The following is a 24,014-nucleotide window of genomic DNA, read 5'->3' as shown; positions in this document are numbered from 1 at the left end:
CCAAAATACTATGAAATCATGATTTCTTTTTAATGTGGACTGTATTACATTATATTTCTGAGTTTATTACACAGTATTATAATATATTTCCTCCTTATCAAATCAAAATTTTGCACACAATCATAGCAGTCTGAAAGATTCAGTAGTTCCATTCAACTGTAGATTTGCTCTGTATCTGATTAATTCTCCACTTATAATTAAGTTGTCATAGCAATGCATTTTTATTAGCACTGATTCATATGCCAGTAATGTTCTGGAGACAGAGCTCTTGATAGTTTTTTAATACTCAGAAATGCTAAATTATAACATTAGCAAATACACAAGAACTGGTCAACTTGCTTGAGCAGAAGAACATGTGATCTAACTTAAAATAGGCCAAAGCATGATCTGGCATACACCACAGAATGGTGGCTCAGCTCAAGAAAATAAAGGCATATCCTATATCTGTTTCGTTTTCATATTGAAAAGGCCTAATGATAAAAAAATTACTCAATTATTTAAAAAAAATTAGGTGATTACATCTTACTGGGCAGAAAGAAAATTTAGTGGTTTTTTCTAAAGTTGCTCCTTTCATATATTGGTACCTATATGATACACTAGGCAGCTGCGGAGAATAATTATTGTTAGTGGGAAATGGCTGTACTTTGTTGATGCTGTTTTAGCACGTCTTTCTCTATATATTTTTAACAGATAATTTAAATTACACATATTTATAAAGTTTCAAAATAATAGGAAATCATCCTCTGAGGACTAGGACTGTATTTTCAAGGCACTTATAGCAAGTTTCCACATGCATGAATCTCTGAGAACGAGACAAGAATCATGAGCAAAGAATATTGCCTGATATTTCATTCATTTTTTTAATTCAGAATGTGAAGAACAATGAGCATTATGTTCTAGCATCAGGTAAATTGTGAGTCAAAGAGAGATGAAGAAAAAAATAGTGTTAACTTATTTCTGTGGCTGAGAAAGGAGGAAAATAGAAAAAAGAGACATTATTTTCCTCATGTCTCTGTAGAAAGCACAAGGCTTAAATTCTGAAAGTGTTGGTTAAAAAAAGCATTGTGTGGCAGATATCCTCTAAATGTTCCTTCAAAGGGCTGATGAAGGGGAAATTATATTGTGAATGTAATAACTGACCTAACTAATATATCTTAATGAAGATGTGTATTGATTTGGTTATGAGGAATGCTTAGCCTCTAAATATATAAATGCAAAATGGTAATTGTTCACTCTGAAGTTTCTGACCTTCCCTGAATGATGTGAGAAACACACCTGCTTAAGTCAGACTCTGGAAGCTTACAAGAAAGGAAAAGGTGTGCAACTACTAGAAATTTAATGTACACTAAATTTTAACCTAAGAGTCAAAAATTAAACCAAAAAAAGGGGGTTCAGACTGAAGCATAGTTGAAATCTAACAATGGCAAAGATAAAGTTACTAAGGGAACTGTGGAGTGATGGAGGAAAAAAGAGACTAAATAGCTTAGCAGAACTTTTGCTTCCCTCTCAATTCTTGGTATATGCATTTTTCCTTAGTATCACTGTCATTGGCAAGGAGCAACTAAATGAAGAGAGATTCTGCAGTCATTTCTGGATACTGGAAAATGCATGAGCTCATGGAGGAATATGGTTTTATTTAGGCGACAGAGCATGTTAGACATGGAATACATGTAGAGCGGGAAACAGTGCTCAGTCTACAACCAAACCCTGAAGACTTACAGTCTTGCAAGTGATAATAGTAGCAGGCTGAGGTTAAGTGAAAGTTGCACCATTTTCCAGCTTTCTAGTCTGTTTTTAATGAACATGACCTTATTCACTTTCTTGGATGTATTCCTAAATATAAGGTACGAACTGTCACTATAGGATACTTCTAATTTAGTTCTTTGCCACTAGACAAAAGCTCTGAACATTTTTGAATCAAATGTTCAAAATAATTGCTTCTCCAGGAGAAAAAAAACAACCCAAACCATTGCACTATATTTTTTACTTGTATTAATTTTCACATACTAAAATATAACTCAATAGTAGCAGAAATAGCAACTATGGATGGACTCTGAGATAAGCTGTAAAGAGTGAGCTATGGTGGGAGGCTATAAGACAATAACACTAACTAATAATAATATAATGCATTTTGAAATTATTAATTGCACCATATAGAGCTGCTGACATATCAGAAGAAAAACCAACCATACTTGTTTTTCCACAGGAGTACCCAATAACAAAGCAGATAGCATCAGGTGCCTACAGCTGCAATGCCAGCATATTTATCTCTCTTAGACAATAACAAGTAGTGGAGACATAAACAGGGGTGAGACTTAACCTGACTTCAACAAATATCTTTACAAGTCCGATTGCATTGCCTACATAGAAAAGGCATTTTTGAAGATCTAAGATTGGACAAGTAAGAAAGAAGAAGGTGTTAAACCCTCAGAGAGGATAACTACAAAAGATAGTAGAGAGAAATACCTGGCTATTGTCTACTCTCACTGTAGTATTGCCTGTTCTCAATGTAGGCTGACAAGGTAGCATAACAAAACCCCTTTGTGCTTGTTTTGGCTGTAATAGAGTTTATTCTCTTCACTGATGATGAGCTAGTATGGGCTATGTTTTGGATTTGTGCTGAAAGTGGTGTTGATAACACAGGAAGTTTTAGTTATTACTGAGTATCACTTGCAGAGAGCCAAGGCCTTTCTGCCTCTCACCCCACCCCACCAGTGAGCAGGCTGGGGGTGCACAAGGAGCTGGGAGGAGACACAGCTGAGACAGCTGATTCCAACTCATCCAAGGGATATCCCACACCATATGGCATCATGTTCAGCATATAAAGCTGGGGGAAGAAGAAGGAAGAGGGAGACATTCAGAGTGATGGCATTTGTTTTCCACTTTCCATAAGTCACCAATATGTGTGATTGAGCCCAGCTTTTCGGAGATGACTGAACATCTGCCTGCCAATGGGAAATAGTGAATGAATTCCTTGTTTTGCTTTGCTGACATGTGTTGCTTTTGCTTTACCTATTAAACTTTATCTCAACCCACAAGTCTTCTCACTTCTACCCTTCCAATTCTCTCCCCCATGTCACCAGGTTAGAGTGGCTGTGTGGGGCTTAGTTGCCATCTGGAATTAAGCCATAACAACCTTCTACAAACATCAGCCCAATGTTAAGAAAATGTTATTGCCAGGTTCTGAGTGGGCTTTGTCCTTTGAATGCCTTGGTGAAAGGAAGAATAACAATCTACACTGTTACTCATCAAATAAATACAATAGACTAGTCCCCCATTTGTACTCCCACTCATTTCCCATCACATTCCCCTTCAGTGAATAATAAAGCTGACCCTTTCCTCAGACAAGGGATAGGTCATCTTGCAAAGGTGTATGTTTGACAAAAAATGCCTCTCTGCCTGCCAAAAGCTCTGTCTACTTCTCTCATAATGACTCAGAATAATTTCATCCAACATCATACACAAAAGAGTACTAAATCTGATTGCTTGGTTCTGCCTTATGATTATTTATCAAATGCAAGACACATAGGCAAAGTAGTGGTAAATAAACGTGACATGTAATATTTTCCCTTTTCCTAGTTTTAAGTCCAAGACAGGTAGAAAGTCAGCCTACAGATGACCAAGAAGACAACGTTTCCAACTCACTTTAAGTTTGCACATTAACTATTAAACAAATCCTTTCCCAAAGTACTTAAATAAAAAAAACCTGATGCCAAAGCTTGTCTTGGATCATCATTTTGAAGCTGTAACACAAGTCGTCACTTTGAGTGTCAACTGAGATGGGACAACTGTGTGTTTAACTTCATTCAGCACAGAGATTTTTATAGAAAAGGAAATAAGCTTTGGTTAATGTGGAAGGTGCTACTAGAAACAGTGAGCTGTAAGTGAAAAAGGAGCAAAACGGTGAGAAATGCTTTTTTCCTTGGCCTACAAAATAAAATTATGTCGTTCATAAAAAAGATGAAAAAGGACCTTATAATACTATATTCATTTATTGGATAATTATGACTTTGACTCAGTGATTCTTCTATACTTTGCTATCTGAATAATAAAAACAGCCAGACTGACATCATACTGGTGCTGTTATTCAGCAAGCCATTCCATTACCTGTATATTTTTAGGACAGTGTAAGAATTAACCTTGACTACTTCATTCTGTAACACAGACTCTCTCAGGAAGGTTTTGAAAAAGGAAATTTTCCGATACCACAGATCCCAGTGTTGCATTGATATGTAACATTAATGTATAGCAACAAACTAATGTCAAACAGTGAAATGGTGAATAGGTACATTGTAGCAAAGAGAAAAGTGAAAGAGAAGGAAAAAGCCTAGATATTTTAAACAATTTTTTGTTACTATAGCCCAAGGCTTCCTCTTGATTCTTTTCAAGCGGCAATAAAAATAATATTAAATATTTAAAATTTGAACAGGCAAGTTTACTTACTGTTTCCTGGATGCCAGCGCACTGCATTTAAATATGCATTACAGTAATGGAAGAGAAATTCATGCTTAGATCGAGTAACTTTTCCTTGAAGTAAGGGCAGCAGATCATGTCCATCAATAATTCTGAATAGGAAAGCATTTCACAATCAGAAGAATCCAAACCTCACTTTACTGAGAAAGTACTATAACTCTGCACATCTGCTAGTAAAAAAACCCAGAATCTAAATGGCCACCTCCATCTGGTCAAGTCAAAGAAAAACCGTCATGCGCTCCTTCCTTTGATTTTTACATTACTTAAGTAAACATTAATTTTACATTTTTTCATTATGAATGGTTGTTTTCTCAACTCTGTTTTGTTGGGTTTTTTTTAATGAGAAAGTGACCAGATATATGTGAATAAATTGCTACAACACAGTCCTTCACGTGTACCTACTCAAGCGTTTGGGAGTAGCCTGGCCAAAGTAATCCTAAAACTAAACTAGAGAAATATATGCTGTGCTCTGTTAGCATCCCCAGAAGAAATGGTGAGAATTCTGTCCAACATATTATGCATGCCTGAATTTAAGACAGAAGTAGTAGTTTCAAATTTGACAATCAACTATGTTTAAATACATATTTATCAACTACAGACAGACAAACAGACATACACACGCATTGGTATATATAGATATGTATAAAAATCCTCTAAATGCTTCTGGACAATTCTGATCATGCGCTGAAGGAGTCAGTCAATTTACATAAAAATTGACTTATAAAATAAGTAAGGCTTTTAAATGTTTCCATAAATTAAGCCTTTGAATTGCTCGAATCAGCTGGAAGAGGAGAAATCACAGTCTGCCTTTTTGACCTGGTATGAATTACAAATTTTACAATAAGTTTTATAGGAAATTAGTTTTTGCTGATATACATATCAGCAAGTAATTCTTTCTTAAGCATTTTGAGCAACGTCTCATAAAAACTTTTTGAAACTTATAAAAAGTTTAAAAATGTCTATGTTAATTTTCATTACCATGAAACATTTTTCATGTTAGTGTAACAAGACAGGTACTAACTTCACTTTTTTAAGCCATAAGCTACATATGATGATTAAATTCATGGCAGCAACAGAATGTAACAGAGCCATTATGAGTACCACTTTTCTCAAATGGTAGCCAAGAAAACATCCTGGGACTCCTAAAGCTATGTTATCTGATGACTCTGCCTTCTGGGTACATCCTTGACTGTGGGGGTCTGTTGAGTGAGAGTCTGTCCTACTTTCAATTTGTTGTGTTTTCTTGCCTGAGTGACAGACTCTTGTCTTGCCCCTGCAGGCTTGCTCATTAACAACCTAAGAGCAGGACAGACGCATGTATATTGTACACTTTCTGTTTTAGAGCCTGTTGATAGGGAAAAGGGCATCTCCACTAATATGTCACCAATATTCTTGCATTCCTAGAGCTGCCGGTTTCAGAGGAATATATAAGACTCTTTCTGATTAATAATTTCTCTTCTTTAACTAGGAGCACCTCCTCCTTTTCTTTTTAACCTGCTCCCTCACTGAATCCCAATTGTATTAATTTTTCTTACTTCTAAGGAGGAATTCAGTGGAGTAATAGGAATTCAGCTGCTGGATGGAAAATGCTTCAAGATAGTCCATGACCTAACATGAAGCAGTACTTACAGCATCCAGTCTACAGAAGAAATCTTACAGAAGAATCAGAGTGGAGAAAGCTACAAGTGGAAGTTACACAAGTATATTGGGATTTCTATCAAAGAGAGCAGAGAAAACATCAGTACTTAGTCTCCACTCAAGCAATATGAAAACAAACTGCATAGTATCTGCCACATAAGGACAAATCTGAACCGCTGAGGTTTGACAGTTACCACTTGTAGGGCATTTCTCAGGACCAATCTGACTAATTTTTCATGTCTTACACTTGTCCTACCCTGCCATTTCCTTCAAGCACTCAATGAATCATCATTAGCAGAATGACTCTGCTCAGCACTGGGCTTTCCCATGTGGATTCTCAATGCTTTGTGCTGTTTGTGTGTTGAAGATGTTGAAGGATATGTTTATCAGCAGGTTTCTCTGCTTACTGGATTTGGAGGGCAACAGCACTTAAGTGGAGGTACTGCTGCTGAGATTGGGTATCTCCCAAACCAGACAAAGCCTGGAGATGTAGCAGTGTCAGTAAGGTATCTTATGAATTTCAGAAACCCAGTGAGTTTTCTTATCAGGTTGCAAAACTCTGTAAGGGATTATTTTTCACTAACTCGGCATAGGGGAAAAAAAGTCCAAACAACAACAACGAGAACAACAAAAACAAACAAACAAACAAACACAAAAACAAAACAAAAAATCAACCAACAACCAACAACCCTCCCCCCACAAAAAAAATAAAACAGGAAAAAAAACCCCAAAAAACAAGCAAACAAAAAAACCCAAACACTTGTGAGAAAAGCCTAGCTGGCCAAGAAGTTTTAAGTAATTTACAATTGCAGTTCCTTTTTCTACCACATTCACTCATGCAGAACACAACTGTTTTGATACATTCATTTTTGCTTTTGGTAAATATTTCCAGGTTTGATTTGACAGTATGTTGCTCTTATCTTTTTGGTGTTTGGTGCTTGTTCTGCAAGTTAAGCTGTATTTACATACAATGTTTCTGTAAAATATATCAGTATGTCAATATGAAAAGAGACAACATACTATTGTAAGGATAAAACCCAGTTTCTTACTTACATTCTCACCTCTATCTTAATAGACATCACCAGAATGTATAAAACACTCACGACACTTTCTCTAAAACAGAGATGACTACAGAGCATACCTGTCAGAGGGTAACTGTGCCTCCGCAAGTTTGACTACGGTAGGAAATATATCCATGTTACTTGTTGGCTCATCAATATAGGCACCAGCCTGTATCACTCCAGGCCAATGGAGAAGACCTGGTACACGAATACCTCCTTCCCAGTTTGTTGATTTTCCACCTGTAAAATTAGTTTTGTTTGCTGAGAAATCAACTTCTTCTTAGATAATGCTCCCTCCACAAGATTCAATTTCCAAACATTAAACATTCTGCTTAGCTAGAATCTTTCCATTAAATGTATTTATCTTATTTTTACTTTGCTAGATTTTCCACCTAGAGTAGTACTTTATCACAGTAAATTTACTAATATGTATTAGTATTTAGTATAAATAAACTAAATAAATGTATTTAGTTTACAAAAAAGTAAACAGTTGCAGGAGATTAAAAGGCACTTTACAGGAATCTACATATAGAATTTGGTCTAGATAGTGTGTCCCATAACCCACTTTATTCATGTATCTCCCTTTTTCAAATAAAAAAAAAAGAAAAAAAGAATTACAACAAAGAACTTCAAGAGTTCTGTTTTCTCAGCCTCTTTAACCTCCAAAACACCTCATAGATGTCTATACCTTTGGTGCCAAGCTCAGGCCTTGCTATATGTATATGTTATCTATTTTACTGAGTCCTCGATGATCTTTTCTATTTCAGCGATAGTGGTTTCAGAATCCACCTGGTTTTCTACAGGTTTTTCACTGTTCATAAAGGTAAATAGTAACTTCAAGATAGAAAATTCTCTTTTGCAGAGATATTTACCTATATATATACATATTCTTGTCGCTGAAAGAGTATTAGCCCATGAGTCCTTGTTATATCAAATTTCTGCTTACATTTTTCATGGGCTTTATCAGAATTCATAATATTGAATAGTCAGAGACACATCTAGTCTGCAATCAGAAAACTCAGACTTTCTAATATCCAGCATTATGTCAAGCAACAATATTTCCTTAAGCTGTTTTTGGAAAACAGTGCCAAGATCAGATCTCAACAAGACTACCTGTCTTCTAGAGCACTGTTAAAAGTTTACTCCTGTCAGTGAGGCAAATCTGATTCCATTCACATGATAAAGTGTTTGGCTACCTATTCTAAAACTCAAGAATGAGATGCATGTACTATTTTTGTTTACATTCTTGTAAAAAATATGATTTTTCAAAACAAAAATGTAAATTTAAGTTCATAAAGTTGTTATCTGGGGAGGTGTAGAACACCTGTTGCCTAGCAAAAGGAAGTGTTCACCCAACAGTAGGCTGCTTAGTTGTTAATTTTGTTAGGTCAAGGTCAGAGTAGGTCTCAATAGACTGTGTACATCTTCTGTAGAAAAGATTATTCCTGTACAACAATCATTAGGTTTTTCAAAGTTTGGTGGGATTAGGTGTTAGCTAGCAGGAAAAGGTCAAGACTGAGCTATGGTGCATAGAAAATCCTGTTGAGTGGGAGTAGTTAAATCCAAATAAGAATTCAAGAAAAGCACAAGGACATAAAATTACAGATACCTTCAAATTAACATACTTTCTGTGAACAGCTATGCCAGGGAGATAATTTAGTTCATGAGCCAGATCCTGGTTCTGTGTACACATCACAGCACCTTTTTGGCTGAACAGTATCAACAGACAGAAAACTCCAAGAGTTGACCTATACTGTAGGTAGCTTTAAGTGTGAGGTTCCTTTTATTTCTGTGTACAGAACCCAGTAACAGTGCTAGCTAGATTGGATTGCTTAAGTAAATTCTCATTACACTGTTGTCTCCTGTGTAGTCTGAAGACAGAAAAATTTCAAGATAAGGGGTGAACCTGATTCCCACATGCTGGAATTCTTAAAACCTAGATATTGTGTCACTTCCACAGCTCTTAGGTTGACAGTGCAATTTTCTTGAATCACTACAGAAAAGGTCAGAAAAGTTGCACATTACCCAAGCACAAAGGAACTCTGCAAACTCCGACTCTCCACTGTAAGATACAAAAAGCAAAATTGACTCCACAGTAGGGCTATATCTTCAGTTACGTCTATGAAGAAGTGACTGCTGTTTTCCTTTCAAAAGGCTAATTGGAGCATAATTTTTTTATAGCTCTGGAGATTGGGAATAGCAGGGAACCAGGGCAGGAATTACAAGTCACTGCAGAAGACTGTCTTCTATTATCTATGCTTACATGGTATTCATTTTTACTACAATAGTGTTCAGCGACATCACTAGAGTTGCTTAATGCTATTATGTGATTACAAATAGCTTGACATATATGATTTTTAAAAATCTAGCTGTTAAACTTTGTTCAAGCATTCTTCTCTGCATTCTTTTTTCCTAAAAAAAAAATAATTAAAGTTTTTACTTCTGATGCTTGAAACATGAAGCAAACATCCAAATAGCTAAATATGAGAAGGGCAATAAAAAACCCCACAAAATATCATTATTAAAAAAAAAAAAATCTCAATATTAAGGAGACTGACTCACTAGTTTTGTATTTTGCTTGGACTTGACAACACTGAAATGGAGAAAAGACAGCAACCTAGTAGTCTATATGCCTTGCAAACTCTAGGCAGCCTAGCTATATATTATTTTTGTTCTCTTAAATTCTTATAAAAGTTTTTTTTTAAAGCATAAGATACACCAAGCTGCATCTTCATGCTTAGCTATCTATGCTTTCTGAGTGCTTGCAGCTTTCAGTGTTATATTGAACAATAGCCTATGTTTACCTCTCCTGAAAAATCCACAGGAGCAGGCAAAATACATAACTCTCTGCAGTCATCCACTACATGATGTCAAATTTCCATTATATCCTCATTTTAAATCTTAGCTAAAAGAATACATCTTTTCTTTTTCTCCCTCTGCTTTAAATTGACTGCTATTATCTAACTCTGGGAATAGAGTTTTTACAAAGGATGATATATAAAGGGGAACTCTGTGGTAAATTGCCATTAACATGAATGATAAAAACTATTTTAAATACCTTTCTTAGATCATGTGGATTACAATCATACTACCCTTTCCTTCCTTCATATATTCTTATTAAAAAAAGCTTCTAAATCCAATTTATTATCTTGAATAATACAGAAATACAAAGAAATTAATTATTCTACCCATATGTAATATACTTTATGCTACAAATATCAACAATCTATTGTTTACTTTACAAAACGATCAAAACCCAATTTATTTTCAATGGCAAGTTCACTCTTTATTTTACTGATTTTTAACTTGTTTCATGTACTGGTTTTGCTAATTTTCAAGCTGTTCTTGTACAGGTGAATGGAATAGACATGATTCATTTGGACATCTCCTCATCCGACCTTTCTTCCAATCAAAGGAAATGATCTCTCAGGATACTTTTTGTTTCAGTCAAAATTACAAGATGGGTTGATCATTTAAAAATCTTGACCACTTCAGAGAGAATATAAAAATACAGTACATTTGAAAAAAAATGTAAACTTCTGCTTTCATTCAAGTCAAAAGTGAAACTTCAATAAATATCCCTAAATATGCCATAGCATGGTCCTTGGGGCCAAAGTAGTCGTCATCTTAATGTCTCTGTGGCTTACAGGAAAAGTTTACTAATAGCTTCAAGAAAATCTGCTGAACTAACTTGTCACTGAGTGTATAAACTTATATTAAAATAATAAATTTGAATGACTTATTGGATAATTCATTCCTCCAGTTGTTGTTTAGGTCTCACAGATCTGTAGTAGATTAAAAAAATCAGGGTTTAAGTCCTTAGGAAACACTCATCATTATTTTTCATGGATATTAACAAATAATGATGATAATATCTATTTCTAAGGCACAAAGCACTTACAATGAATGTTGTTCAAATAGTTTGCCATTATCAGTGTTGGACTCCACTTCCACTAGCAGCAGAACTCACGACCTACTCTGGTGGCACAACAGTAGCCTAGGGCCTGTATGCATTGCACTAAGTGCTTCAGAAGTACAAAGACAGACAATGTTTCTAATGCACAAGTCTGAGGTACAGGAAAAATATATGTATCCAAAAGAAGCTGATGGTAAGAGATGCAAGGAGACTCCACAGAAATCCTGGACATAACAGAGTGGGATAGACATTGACAAGTGACAATGAGGGAGAACTTCTACTGTCTGCATATGTACCAGTGAAATAGTATAATGAGAAAAGTTTTTATTGTCTTTACTGTTTACTGCTATAGATTATATACACTGAAGCCATTCAAGAAATTACTCATTAAGAAACTAAAAAAAAATTACTACAAAATATTTAGATTTAAATTCTCAGGGACCACAGAAGAATATAGTGCCATCCTTTAAGCCAGTCATCTTACACTGGTTGTTTTTTCCATGGAGAAAAAATTCTGTTAATTTATTTATTCTATTCACCTTATTCTAAAGTAGAGATCTGAAGTATTTTGAAAGACTAACCTTACTTCTGTTCCTAAAGGAAAGCTATGGTGACTAGCTCAAATGAACATGCTTCAATGGGACAATTAGTGAAAAACACCTAAGGAGAAGTCAGTGCAGGTATCCTGGCAATCATATACAAAACCAATACCTCAGTGTTCCATCCCTTTCAACAGAGAAATGCCACAGAACTGAAAAAAACCCACTGAAAAATTACACAGAAAGTTTTAAGAAGAGACTTTGGTTACACATAATAGTGTCCATATTTCAATCTAAAAATATTAATATTAATGTATTATCACATATGCATCCAGGAGTACTTCATGAGTTCAAGTAAAAAGACCTTGAGTTGTTGGGAAGAAATTCTTATTAAAATAGCCACTATTTTTTGCTTTAGAAGCTGCATCTAGATTTAAACCTTTTAAAGATCTTTGACAAGGACCTTCAGGAAAAATTACTGGAACATTAATCATGGGTTAGGAGACAAAAGGTTGTCATGAATCAAAATCTAACAGGCAGGAAACAAAAAGATTAAACAAACAGCCTATGACCCTTTGCAAAAGCAAGTCAATAGTAAGGTACCTTGATGCTACTCTGTGTTAAGCCCCTTACTATTTTAATATATTTCCTTCAGTTTTGAAAGAGAAGTGAGCCATGGAATTGAAAAATCCACATGACACAAAGTATCAGAGGTTGATCAAATTCAGAAGAAAAGATAATGCCCTTCACACCAAGTTGGATGAACAGGAAACTATGCAACTTCAAATTCTGTAAAAATACTTGCAGCACAATGAACATTGGAGAAAAAAATAACTGAACTAGAGTCTATGGTCTTAGTTATTCAGACTATAACTTTCATTGCACACTTTCGAAAAAGAACCCATACAAAGACTAAGGCTTAATGCATATCTGTAATCAGTAAGACACAAAGCCAATAGGATGAAATGGATAATATTAAGAAGTTAAGTATATGGACAAGTTGACACTTAATGGAAAAAACCAAAAGGTTTTGACCTGTAAAGTCTTTTTAAAAAATACATTGCACAATTAGAAATAATTCACAGAGGAAAATAACAAGAAATTAGGGACAAGGAAAAAGTCATCAATTAAGATTGATAAGAGAGACAGAAGAGACAATTATCTTCTGAATGAGGTATTAAAGGCAAGGAGGCACCAGAGAAGTATTTAAAACAAAGGTAAACCAGGGAAAATATAAAACCTTTTCCCTCCTTTATCCTATATCAGAGAGTTGAAATGAAATGAAATTTACAACTGTCCTATTTCAAAATAGTAAATGAAAGCACTGTGTTCTCATTGACAAGTGATATAGGCTATGCTCAGAATTTAAAAAGACTCAGAGTAGAATTTCATTTCCATATGATGAAAAATTATATAACTAATTCTAAAAACTTTTGTGGAATCTCAGTTGTCAGGATTCACATCTTTAACCAAGGTCATACTATCTAGGATTAGAAGATCTTCTTAGGGATTTTCTTATTTACTACATAGATTCTGATCCTGATAACTAAATGTCAGAAAAAGGCCACTGGAAAGAGATTTTCATCCATCACTTCAATATTACTATATAATGTCTTCTGAAAAAAGATACTGCAGAGATAAACCAGACTGTGTATGGCAGCAACTGCTTAAACACTGGTTAGCTCTGGTTTTCAATTTCAAGGGCTATCCAAATTTATAGAGACTGTTCCATAGTCAGAATCCAGGGCAATAAAGCCTTCAAATAGCAATTTCCCCTTTTTGCATCCAGTCTTGTAGCACTGGCCTAAGTCTCCAAACACCTCTTAAATTTTATCATTGGTGCTTATTTGGCTGGATATCAAGACAAATTACTGAGTTAGAATTGTGGAGATCTGTTGAGAGCTTTTGATTCTAGGGCAGAACCAATTATTGCTGAGCATACCGCTCCAGCTCTGACAAGAGGGTTAAGTGGCTTGATTCATATTCGCATTTATACAGCACTCATATACAAAAAGATAAGTAGTGGAGACTGACTGGCAGAAACAGGGAGAAAGGTCATATATGTCTCCCAGTTTTTTAAACTACTCATCAGATGAAGCAAATTCCTAGTGTGCGCACACATGAGCACAAGCAGCATAAAGATGGTCCTTTTGCTTTTTTAGGCACACTGCTATATCAGTGCCTGAGACTTGGGACTTCACAGGTCTGGCCTCATTAACTCTGCCAGAGATTTACACACCTCTAACACTTTTCATCACACATGACTTTTAATATTAATAAATTCCTATGTATGAAAATTGTTAATTATGCAATTAATTGATCATTTCCACTTCAGCCCTTTTGAAAATGATGCATAATATACCTGTTAAACTAAGGACGGATATGGAGATGGAGGGAGTGGAAGATAAAGCAGAATTAATTGTATTTTTAAATGATAGAAGGATATTCAACTGATTGCATGGGTCTTTTAATTTCTTTCTATTTTATATGAATGTCTCTCATCAAATAATGATTTTGTTTCTTACACTGTGATTATTTTCTAAGACATTGTATATTACATTGCTAGCACAGCACAGTAAACAGAATCACAGAATGACAGAATCAACCACGTTGGAAAAGACCTCTGAGATCATCAAGTCTAAACTATGATTTAACACCACCTTATGAACTAGACCATGGCACTAAGCGCCACATCCAATCTTTTCTTAAACAGCTCCATGGATGGTGACTCTACCACCTTCCTGGGCAGCCCATTCCAATGCTCAACCACTCCTTCTGTGAAGAATTTCTTCCTAATGTCCAACCTAAAACTTCACTGGCACAGCTTGAGACTGTATCCTCGTGTCCTGTTGCTCATTGCCTGGGAGAAGAGGCAGATACCCACCTGGTCTCAACCTTGTTTCACATAGTTGTACAGAGTGATAAGGTCCCTCCTGAGCCTCCTCCTCTCCAGGCTAAACAACCCCAGCTCCCTTAGCCACTCCACACAATTCATAAAAAAAAAAAAAAGAAGTCCCATTATTACCCAAGTAAACCCATCAATCAGATTTTTTCATGAATCCAGGTAAGACCTATTTCAAGTTTTTCTTTGTTCTGTAAGTATGAACACAAAATTTTGCAAGGCTTGAGAGAAAAGACTTCATTCAATCAAAGTTCCTCAGCAAGGCATATTCCCTAGTGTACTTGTATTTTTTTCCCTCCTCACCATTTATCCTGTATCTTATGTCTGGCACTCGAGAAGGCAAATATTTTTTAGAGTTTCTAAAACACCTCAGGCTGTGCCTACAGCTACAGATATGTAACCATATGGTTCCTTAATTACTTAAATCACTATGTAAGGCCTGTGTGCTAACGTTCAAGGTACATTTCACTCTGGTGTTAGCCCAAGGGGACCCATCTGATAGACAGACCTCGTGACTTTGGCATTGCTTGTTTTGCTGCTGTAGCATTTCCTTGGCAATTCTCTTAAAATATAAGGGTCGTTTCTCAGATATCTATTGACTAAAAACTGTGGAGTCTTCTCACTTGAAAACCTCATTGTATTGTTATTGCTTACTTTGTGTTTCTATATTTTTTGCTTTCTGAAGTTTTGCAGAGGATATAAAACTGGGAAGCTACCATCCAGAAGGACCTTTAGAGGCTTGGAGAAATGGACCAAATGGAACCTCATGAAGTTCAATAAAGGAAATACCAAGCCCTGCACGGCAGTAACCTCTAGCACCAACAAAGTCTGGGGGATGACTTGCCGGAAAGTAGCTCTGCAGAGAAGGGCCTGAGGGTCCTAGTGAACAACTAGTGGAACATCAGCCAGCATTGTGCCTTCTGGCAAGGAACAAAATCATTCGGAGCTGCATTAGGAAGAGTGTTTCCAGCAAGTCTTATTCTCTGCTCAGCACTGGTGAGACATACCTGGAGCACTGGGTTCAAGTGAAGAACTCCCCAGTACAGGAGACATGGACATACTGGTGTGAGTTCAAAAGAAGGCCACGACAATGATTATCCAGCTGGAGCATTTGACATATGAGGAGAGACTGAGAGAGATGTTCAGCCTGGAGAATGCTTATCCAGCTGTATGGATTTACATGAATAAAGAGGACAGAGCCAGACCCTTTTTTGTGGGGCCCCTTGACAGGACAAGAAGCAATGGGCACAAACTAAAGCACAGAAAGCTTCATCTAAACATAAGAAAAAGATTTTTTTTTTTATGGTGGGTGTGATTAAACACTGGAGAAAGTTGCCCAGAGAGGCTGTGAAGTCTTCATCACTGGAGATTTTCATAACTTGACTGGATATAGTCCTGAGCAACCTGCTTTAGCTGACCCTGCTCTGCAGGGGCTAGGACTGCAGACACTGGGAAATGCCCTCCAAACTCAACTACTATGAGATCTTTTAGTTCTGTGATACTATATAGAAAAAAAATCATACCTAAGGGCAATTTACTTCTTTCTCTCTACAACTAAAAGTTTTAAGTTTGGTAAATGACTTTCCAAAAATTGATGGATTTCTTTGATCTTGTCCCCTGAAATATGAGTTGAAAACAAATTACACAGCCACTACCCAGTGAAAGAACGAAAAGAACTTAATCTCTGGTAAAAAAAAACAACAAGAATACTCACTGAATTTTATTAAAAAGAATGAAAACAAGCATTCTTCCTATATTTCAGTAAGATTGAAGATTTGACCTTGTCCACAAAGTACATTACAGTTTTGGTGCAAACCCAAGGAGATGATAGCTTTTCTCCTTGCATTTTTCAAGAATAATCAGAGAATGTTCACCTTTATATATGCCATTGTATCCTCCATGGACTTCTCCAGCACTAGAAATTTCTTCAACATGAGCCCCTTGGTCAGATGTAAAGTATACAAGAGTTTTGTCACTCAGATTATGTTTTACCAGCACATCCAGAACTTGTCCTAGGGAAAAAGACAATAAATAAATACACAGGAAAAAAAAGGGACAGATTTAGTATCTTTGAGTGGCTTTTTCATTAGTCTTGGTACACATAAATATTTTTTTCCTTATGCCTTTTTGAGACCACTTTCCACATAAACTCTATTATACATAGCAATTGGCACCATGCAGCATACAGTAGGAGACAACTCCTCAAGGCATTTTGCAATCAGGACCATGGTTCGATTGCTGCAGGGTTTCTTGAAGTACAAAATTAGAAGATTTGTGCACATCAGAGAAAAGGGCTGATCCACAGAGAGCCTGCGACCTTTGGAAGCAGTTGGTCTCAATCAAGGAAGTCCCTCAGCAAGAAGATTCAAGCTGCTGAGGATATCTGAAAGTGTTTCAGCATGCAGAATAGAGCTCACAGTTTGGGGGTAAAGCCTTGCTGCCTAGCAACTATAGAGGCAGCATGGCAGAAATCTCAGTGTGAGCCTTAAGACATTCTGGGAAAAAAAAAAAAAAAAGGAAGAGAATGTATGTAGTGCCTTTGGAGACCACATGGTTTCATTATCAAACCTATTAATTAGTCCTTAATATCTCATCACATAAGAAGACATCAACTAAACTCAAAATGTGTTAGGTAATAAACACACACAGGTGCATGTATTTAAAAGAAGTATCCACATGGATACGTTTTGTAACTGTAAGGCAACATGGGCTCATGTTTCATTTTCACAAAAGGCTCCTCACGCTACCTTGGCACTGTGGAGAGTCTTGCAGTGTACACAAATTACATCGAAACCCATTCGGACTGAGTTCCTTAAAGGGTGTTTATGAGTGAGAGTGAAGCCGCTACTTGCAACTTGCTCCAGTGAATTTTATACTGATTAGGAATCTAAAATTATTGTTCCTGGAAAATGACCAAAACTTAAGAATATAATTCTTCACATCAGCCTGCCAATGGGCTCTAACCTTGTCCTTTAGGGATCTCAGAACATTTTATCTTTAACCTTTTTACTTAAACACTCAAAAATGGTCCAATTTGAATGTTAATTTTGATTTGTTCAACTGTCCACTAAGAATTAATTCCTCATCTAATGCCCAATTATTATGTCAAAGAAGATGAGATAAGGACTTTTAAATTATTTTCAGATCATCATTTCAGTTGCTATGTTCTTTTTCTGGATAAGGAGTAGTTAGTTTCTTATTGCTACTATTTCTAGTTGACTTTTAATGTTGTAGCATTCTAAAACTGCCTTGTTAAAACGGTTGACTGTCTTCATTTCTCATCAGCTCAGATGACTGGATCATGAATAAAGGAACACCAGCAGTTAAATACCTATTCATCTTGTATATAAACTAGAAGCAAAGAAGAAATGTAAGAGTAGGAGAATTTGTTTATGTAAATTTTGAAGCCTCGTGGGAGTTGAAATTTCCCAACAGAGATGAGGAAAATCTGTTACAAAGGCTGACATTTTAAAGTTGGTGGGTTGAGGAAAAATCATGCAGATCCATCTTGCTGCATAAGGTGGACTTAGTGCCAGAAAAGAGAGAGGCAATTTCCCATTTGCTTCTGAGATTCTTTGGAGAAGGTACTTGCTAAGTAACTACAATATCCCTTGGAAAGGTGGCAATGATGATAAAAAAGCAGAGTATAAAGATAAATTAGGACATTATGTGTAGGTATTCAGCCACATGACCTCCAGAGTTCCCTTCCAACCTATATCAATCTATGACTTCATGATATTATGACAATGATAATAAATAGTATTGTGCAAAGAAATATATATACAATGACGCACACAGCATTTATGTACGCCATTTTGCTTTACGAAATTGAACTTTCAAATTCATCGATATTAAACAAAATTAAAATAAAATTAAAATTGCACTCAGCATATCAAATTAAATGATCTCTGGTGATCAGAGACATCAGTAATCATTCAATAATGGCCATTTTGATTCCCTAATTAATTTGGGGAAAAATAAGAAGCAATGAAAAATGTCTTGCTATCACAGATAATTAACCTAAAATTTAAAAATTAATATTAAATATGTAAGACATTATGATGATATTTTTATTTAGTTTTTGTAATAGAGTTGAGTAGCTTGACCTTGCCTGGAAAAAAAAATTCTGACACTCAAATGTTTCCCATTTTAGAAAAAATACACCTCAATAAAATGTATAGAAATTCTCATCTAAAACTTGTTGGACTCAATGGTAAAACCTCCATTTCCTTCAAATGGATTTTTAAACCAAAGAGGATTGGCTACATTAGGGTTAATTAATAAATGCTAAAATGACAATTTATTTTAGAGCAACTACATTTTTCAGTACAGGTGGACTAATAGTGGTAATTCAAATAACATTATTGTCAGAGAATGGCAATCACAATGCACTCGCAGAAATGAAGCAAAACTTCCATTTCTATTTTGATCTTGAACACTGACTCCTTCTAAAATGAAAAATATAAATAAAGAGTAAAGTATGTGCTGCCAGGAGATAAGTCACATTTAAGTGCATTTGAATGAGGTTACTACTGTTCACTTAAGCAATACATTCATTTTTTAGTATTTCTAAATGGTAACTAGAACAGAAAAATGAAAATAATGCCTTGTGGATCTCTATGAAGAGATACCTTTTATTTGCAGTATTACATGAATTTTGGAAGCAAATACTGCCATGAAGGAAAAACACAACCTTTACCATTTTCTCATAAAAATTTAATTTCTTTTTAAGTCTAACTCATCCACTCTCACTACTTCTGTATATTTTAGAGACTTTAGAATTAAGTTACAATCGATGTATAAACATTCCCAGGCAATGGCAGTTAACTATTTTATCTGCCTTTGGAAGAGGTGAACTGTAAAAAGACCTTTTATACCTGTTGACTAAAAAGAAAAGATAGGCAACTAACTCGAAAGTAAATGCCTTCATATTAGACATCAAGGACAGTAAGATGAATTGTACCCAAAGTGCTAGACATGCAACTACACAAGCAACACAGTTTAATGAATGTGGTGAACAGATAAATGATGTCTGCATAAGAGATGATGGTAAAACTGTATTGCTTCACCCATAAAATATGATGGGAAGTATGTTACATGTCACGTGCTCTTGAATTACAGGAATGGGGCTTCAGCTGGCTGAAGTTCTATTGCTGGTTGCAGAGAGCAATACAAATTTTAATAGCATTTTTGCATGTAAAGAGTTTATACAGGATATGAAACTCAAAACATCAGGAAAACCATAGCTTTGTTCAAGCAACAATACCTTGCTATCCCCAGAGTAGGAAATTATCAATAAAAATGGAAAGAGTTTTGATTGGAAAAGCTCACTCGAAAGCCATGTTCTAAAGAATTAACAGCTGCATTGATCTCTGTGGATGGTACCATTTACATTTTTTCCGATTTAAACAGAACATATTTGGAAAGACAACATTTCTGAATATCAAAATCAATCTAACTGAAGGAGCTGCATAATTTCTGAAGCCATTTAGCAACTAGAATTTCAGATCAAGTTCCTCCTACTATAATCATTTTAGCAATATATATCACAATGTACGTGACTACCATTGTAGCAAACAAAGGTATTAGATCATTGGACATTTTCATTTCTTTTATACTTTTTTTAGGTTAAGGACACCGTTGTTACCTGTTTTAATTAGTACATCAGTGTTCAAAAATTTAAGTAAAACTCCCTCCACAGTATACTGAAGACTGCTCTCTATATTCAGCTCTCCATTCTTGCTTCAAGCTTTGTAAATTATAAAGAATTATTTCATTTGGAATGTGAAAATGCCAGTTTCAGTGGATTGGTAGTCATGTGAAAGTGAGAAGAGCAATTGACTCAATTCTTTGGAAGGAAAGACAGTGCCATGCCACTATTCAACTTCTGTAGCACAGCCTGAATAGTAGCTGAACCAGCTTCTCTAATGCTGAATGTAATTTCTGAGTTTTAAATTATGTAAAGCTCCTACTGTACTTATCTACATGAAGAGATAAGGTTTATAGAAAATGACTATTCATTTGAAAACAAGCAACAAACATTGAAAAAAAATAATGTATTTACAAACGTGTTAGTGATTTGGAAAATTGTTCAAAGGTTCAGTCAAGTAGGAATAGGAACAATTGCACTTTATTCATAAATTAGTCTGCTGTCATTTCAAATCAATAGGAAAATATGTTATTTGTACTGATTTGAAATAATTTAGAGTATTGCTGAAACTATGAATAAAAAGCTACAGAAAACAGAATACTTCTGTGTAACCTAAGCAAAAGAACAAAATAGTCTCTCTATTTGTAAGGAAAGCCTTAAAGCAGTTTTCCAGATTCAAAGAAAAAACTAGATTCAGAAGGATGGTTAAGGATCTGTCTCAAGAAAAGAAAGCTGACAATAAACAAAATTCCTGTAAATGTAACATTCTTTTCCCACTCCAGCAGACTTTCACATGTCTCTCATATCTAGAAACTTACAGCAAGCTTGAAACAACTATTGGACAAAGAGTCCAATAGATCAGCCACCACATCACTGCCTAGAATAGGCAGTTTGGTTGTAATTGGGATTTTATTCTTTTTATTTCCTGTTCAGAATTTGCTACTGCTGCTCATATTTGGTTTCAAACAGCATCATTAACCAGAATCACAAGTAACTTGTAGTCAGCTCTAGGGGTTCACCTCTGTGAGTGGCAAGCCTTTGAAATAAATGCATAAACTCCTACAAGTTAATGCTACATGCATAACAATCTGGAAACCCACATTTCTCCCAGAAAATATATTGATGCCATTCAACTATATACCTACCACATAGTAAAGCTCTTGGGAGCCCCTTCCTGCTACAGAAGTTTAAGGTAATGCCACAGTTAATCGTCTCTTCAGTTTACGATTTTCACCTTATAAAAACTTAACATTGCAACTTCTGCATACCATTATTCACAAGCTAACAATCATTTTAATCTCTATGTTGATTTTCTGTGATAAAAAAAAAGATATTTCACTCTAACGCACTAATGTGATTACAAAATCCGCTGACTAAAACCTTTGTATGAAAACAAGTTTAGTAACTAAGACCAAGACATCCCCGTCTTAATTTTAGCTTTTGCACATTCCGGGTTATAAATATGCAAATGTTCCTGTGGTTTGCTCAGAGCCATCCAGTTTTCCCTTGATAAATATGTAAATCAGTTTGTCTCTGCAGTGGGCAAGTAATTATCACTTCTAGACCTAGTCATTGAGAACAACACTTGAGGTAAAGATGGAAAATAATAAAACCATTGACAGCAACACAAGAAGCAGCTGCACATATGGTGAACAGTACATAAACTCTGCATGCAACTTCGTTTAACATTCAGAGGTAGAACACAACCACTGTAAAGTGGAAATTCTGAGACAAAGTATTAGGATGATGCTATGGCACATTATCCAGCCAGTCAACAGAACACATCCACCTAAGAAGACAAGTGATTCTCATAAGGATGACATCAGCATGTGAACCACAAAAGTGAGAGTGAATACTAGTTAGTACAATTCTTTGACTAGAACAGAAAATAAATGCATAACTAATTAAAAAGGTAATTCCTGAAGGAAGTAGAGTGTAGATACATTGCAGAGCTGAATCAGTTCTACTGCACTCCTATTTTTAAAGTTACACTATGGAAACAATCCATACAATGAAGTCTTCTCCAAAAGTACAAAGCTGGAGCCCCAAATGTGCAAAGTTCCTACTATGATAGGCTAGTGTCAACAGGACATTTTGCCAAACAAGTAGCATCTGGTTCTGAAAAAAACACATCTACATTAGTGCTTTAATTAGTAACATGAGTGCATATTTACAGTAAATCCAATCATGGATGGTTAATATATTTATGTTTCCATAGCAAAACCTTCTTGGATTTTGTGACCTGGATTCCTTTCAAAGTAAACTAAACTCAAGGACAAACTCTAGGAATGCAACTAAAGCACTGGCACTATTGATGGACATTCAGTGTACAGAACCACAGTAGAGCTGGTCTGAAGTGAGTTTCCTGTCTCTGCTGGTGTGCTGATAGTCTCTCTCCAGCTTAGAAGAAAGTTCAGACTTGCCTGTGTTGGCAGTTTAAAACATGGAAGAATTGATGAATCTGCCACAGAAACTCTGTGCAAGCATAATCCATCTCCACCTGTGCACACTGTAGATACATAGAGGGTACATACATACAGGGTAGATACATACAGTGTACACATCTACATCTAACATAGTTACTATAAACACTTTTTAAGGTCAACAAAGCAAATTAAGAATTTCCATATGCAGATCACCTATACTAAGAATTTAGCCCCAAAAATTCTGAATTCTTTCCAGAATGAAGTCAGGTGAGGCAATTGCCTGAGGATTTAGGCACCTACCACTGCCATTCAGATCAGTAGTTGTTAGGTCCAGACAGTCTGTAGAACATCAAACCCTTTTCTGTTGGATTCCCCTAGACTCAAAGTGGGAAAAGTAAATCTGCAAGCACTCAGAGAAGGGCATCTTTTAAACAAAAAACAAAGCAACTTTGGTGTAGAGTCAGCCATCAGTGTGAACTTGTGTTTTGTTTCGATTTGGACTGCCATATAACTGTAAACTTGTAATTGATTTGTGACTGTTTATACAGTTTTATAAGTATAATGTGTCTTTCAGACCCTCAGGATAAGTTTTCAGCATAGTGCACGGCAGATTAGGTATGCACAGCTTAGCAGCTATGAATAAATCAACCAAATTTTGACTTACGCATAAGGTAAGTTTTTTCCTGGAGATGAGTACCAAATCTCTTATTTTCTTATTCATATAGGGTTCAAATTATTTTTAAGTGTGAAAGTTGGAATGATACTTTAAATATGCATAAATATATGTAGATAATAAAGCACAGAGTTAAGATGTCTGAAGACCTGTAAGTTTAGCAGCAATACAGACAATGCAGGATGGAAAAGGTTTCATATTTACATCAGTACTATAACACTAATGATGGATTACTACAGGTCAAAAAGTATTACTATTTGGTGGTGATTTCCTTATTAGTATTTAAATTAGCTAATAAATGCGTGGCTTGAAATTCAGTTTTAGACCCTACATCTGTTGAACATAAGGCTATGTATTTCTAACGTAAATCTTAATTTTTAGCCTGCTTAAAATGCTAAAATATGAGAAATGGTGATGCAATTTTAGGAAGGTCCCTTGCATTTGCATTTTGCATGGCAACTGTAATAACTTTTTGGGTAAATTTGCATCTTCATCCTGCACACATCTAAGATGCCTTTTCACACACACAACTAAGATGCATAATTCAAAAGACACTGTCTCATTTCCCACTTTGAGGTCTCCCATGTTTTCTTCCAAATCATGAAAGGGATTTCTTTAGGTGGGACTTAGGCAAACTGTAATGACAACTGATGGATGCTATTCACTTTTGAATTAGACTGTCAGGGGAAGTTAAGGCTTCAGCTATTTGATCCTTCCAATATATGCTGATGGTGAC

The 24,014-nt window shown here is 35.6% G+C and overlaps 1 protein-coding gene across 8 annotated transcripts in view; it reads right to left on the bottom strand.

Annotated features, from left to right (window-relative positions):
• STS (steroid sulfatase) overlaps window positions 1-24,014 on the bottom strand; it is a 105,711-nt gene that overhangs the window by 22,439 nt on the left and 59,258 nt on the right. For 6 of the 8 annotated variants that reach the window (XM_064646548.1, XM_064646553.1, XM_064646552.1 and 3 more), the window contains 3 exons: window positions 16,404-16,541; window positions 7,253-7,412; window positions 4,444-4,565 (listed from right to left, as the gene is read on the bottom strand). In XM_064646548.1, coding sequence (XP_064502618.1) covers window positions 4,444-4,565; window positions 7,253-7,412; window positions 16,404-16,541 — 420 coding nt within the window. The remainder of the gene's footprint in view (window positions 1-4,443; window positions 4,566-7,252; window positions 7,413-16,403; window positions 16,542-24,014) is intronic. The other 2 variants (XM_064646554.1, XM_064646555.1) reach the window with 2 other exon arrangements.

The sequence above is a fragment of the Pseudopipra pipra genome, chromosome 2 (assembly GCF_036250125.1).
Source record: "Pseudopipra pipra isolate bDixPip1 chromosome 2, bDixPip1.hap1, whole genome shotgun sequence".
NCBI classification, from domain to species: Eukaryota; Metazoa; Chordata; class Aves; order Passeriformes; family Pipridae; genus Pseudopipra; species Pseudopipra pipra.
The sequence above is the reverse complement of the archived record's forward strand: the minus strand, read 5'-3'. Positions and strand labels throughout refer to the sequence as shown.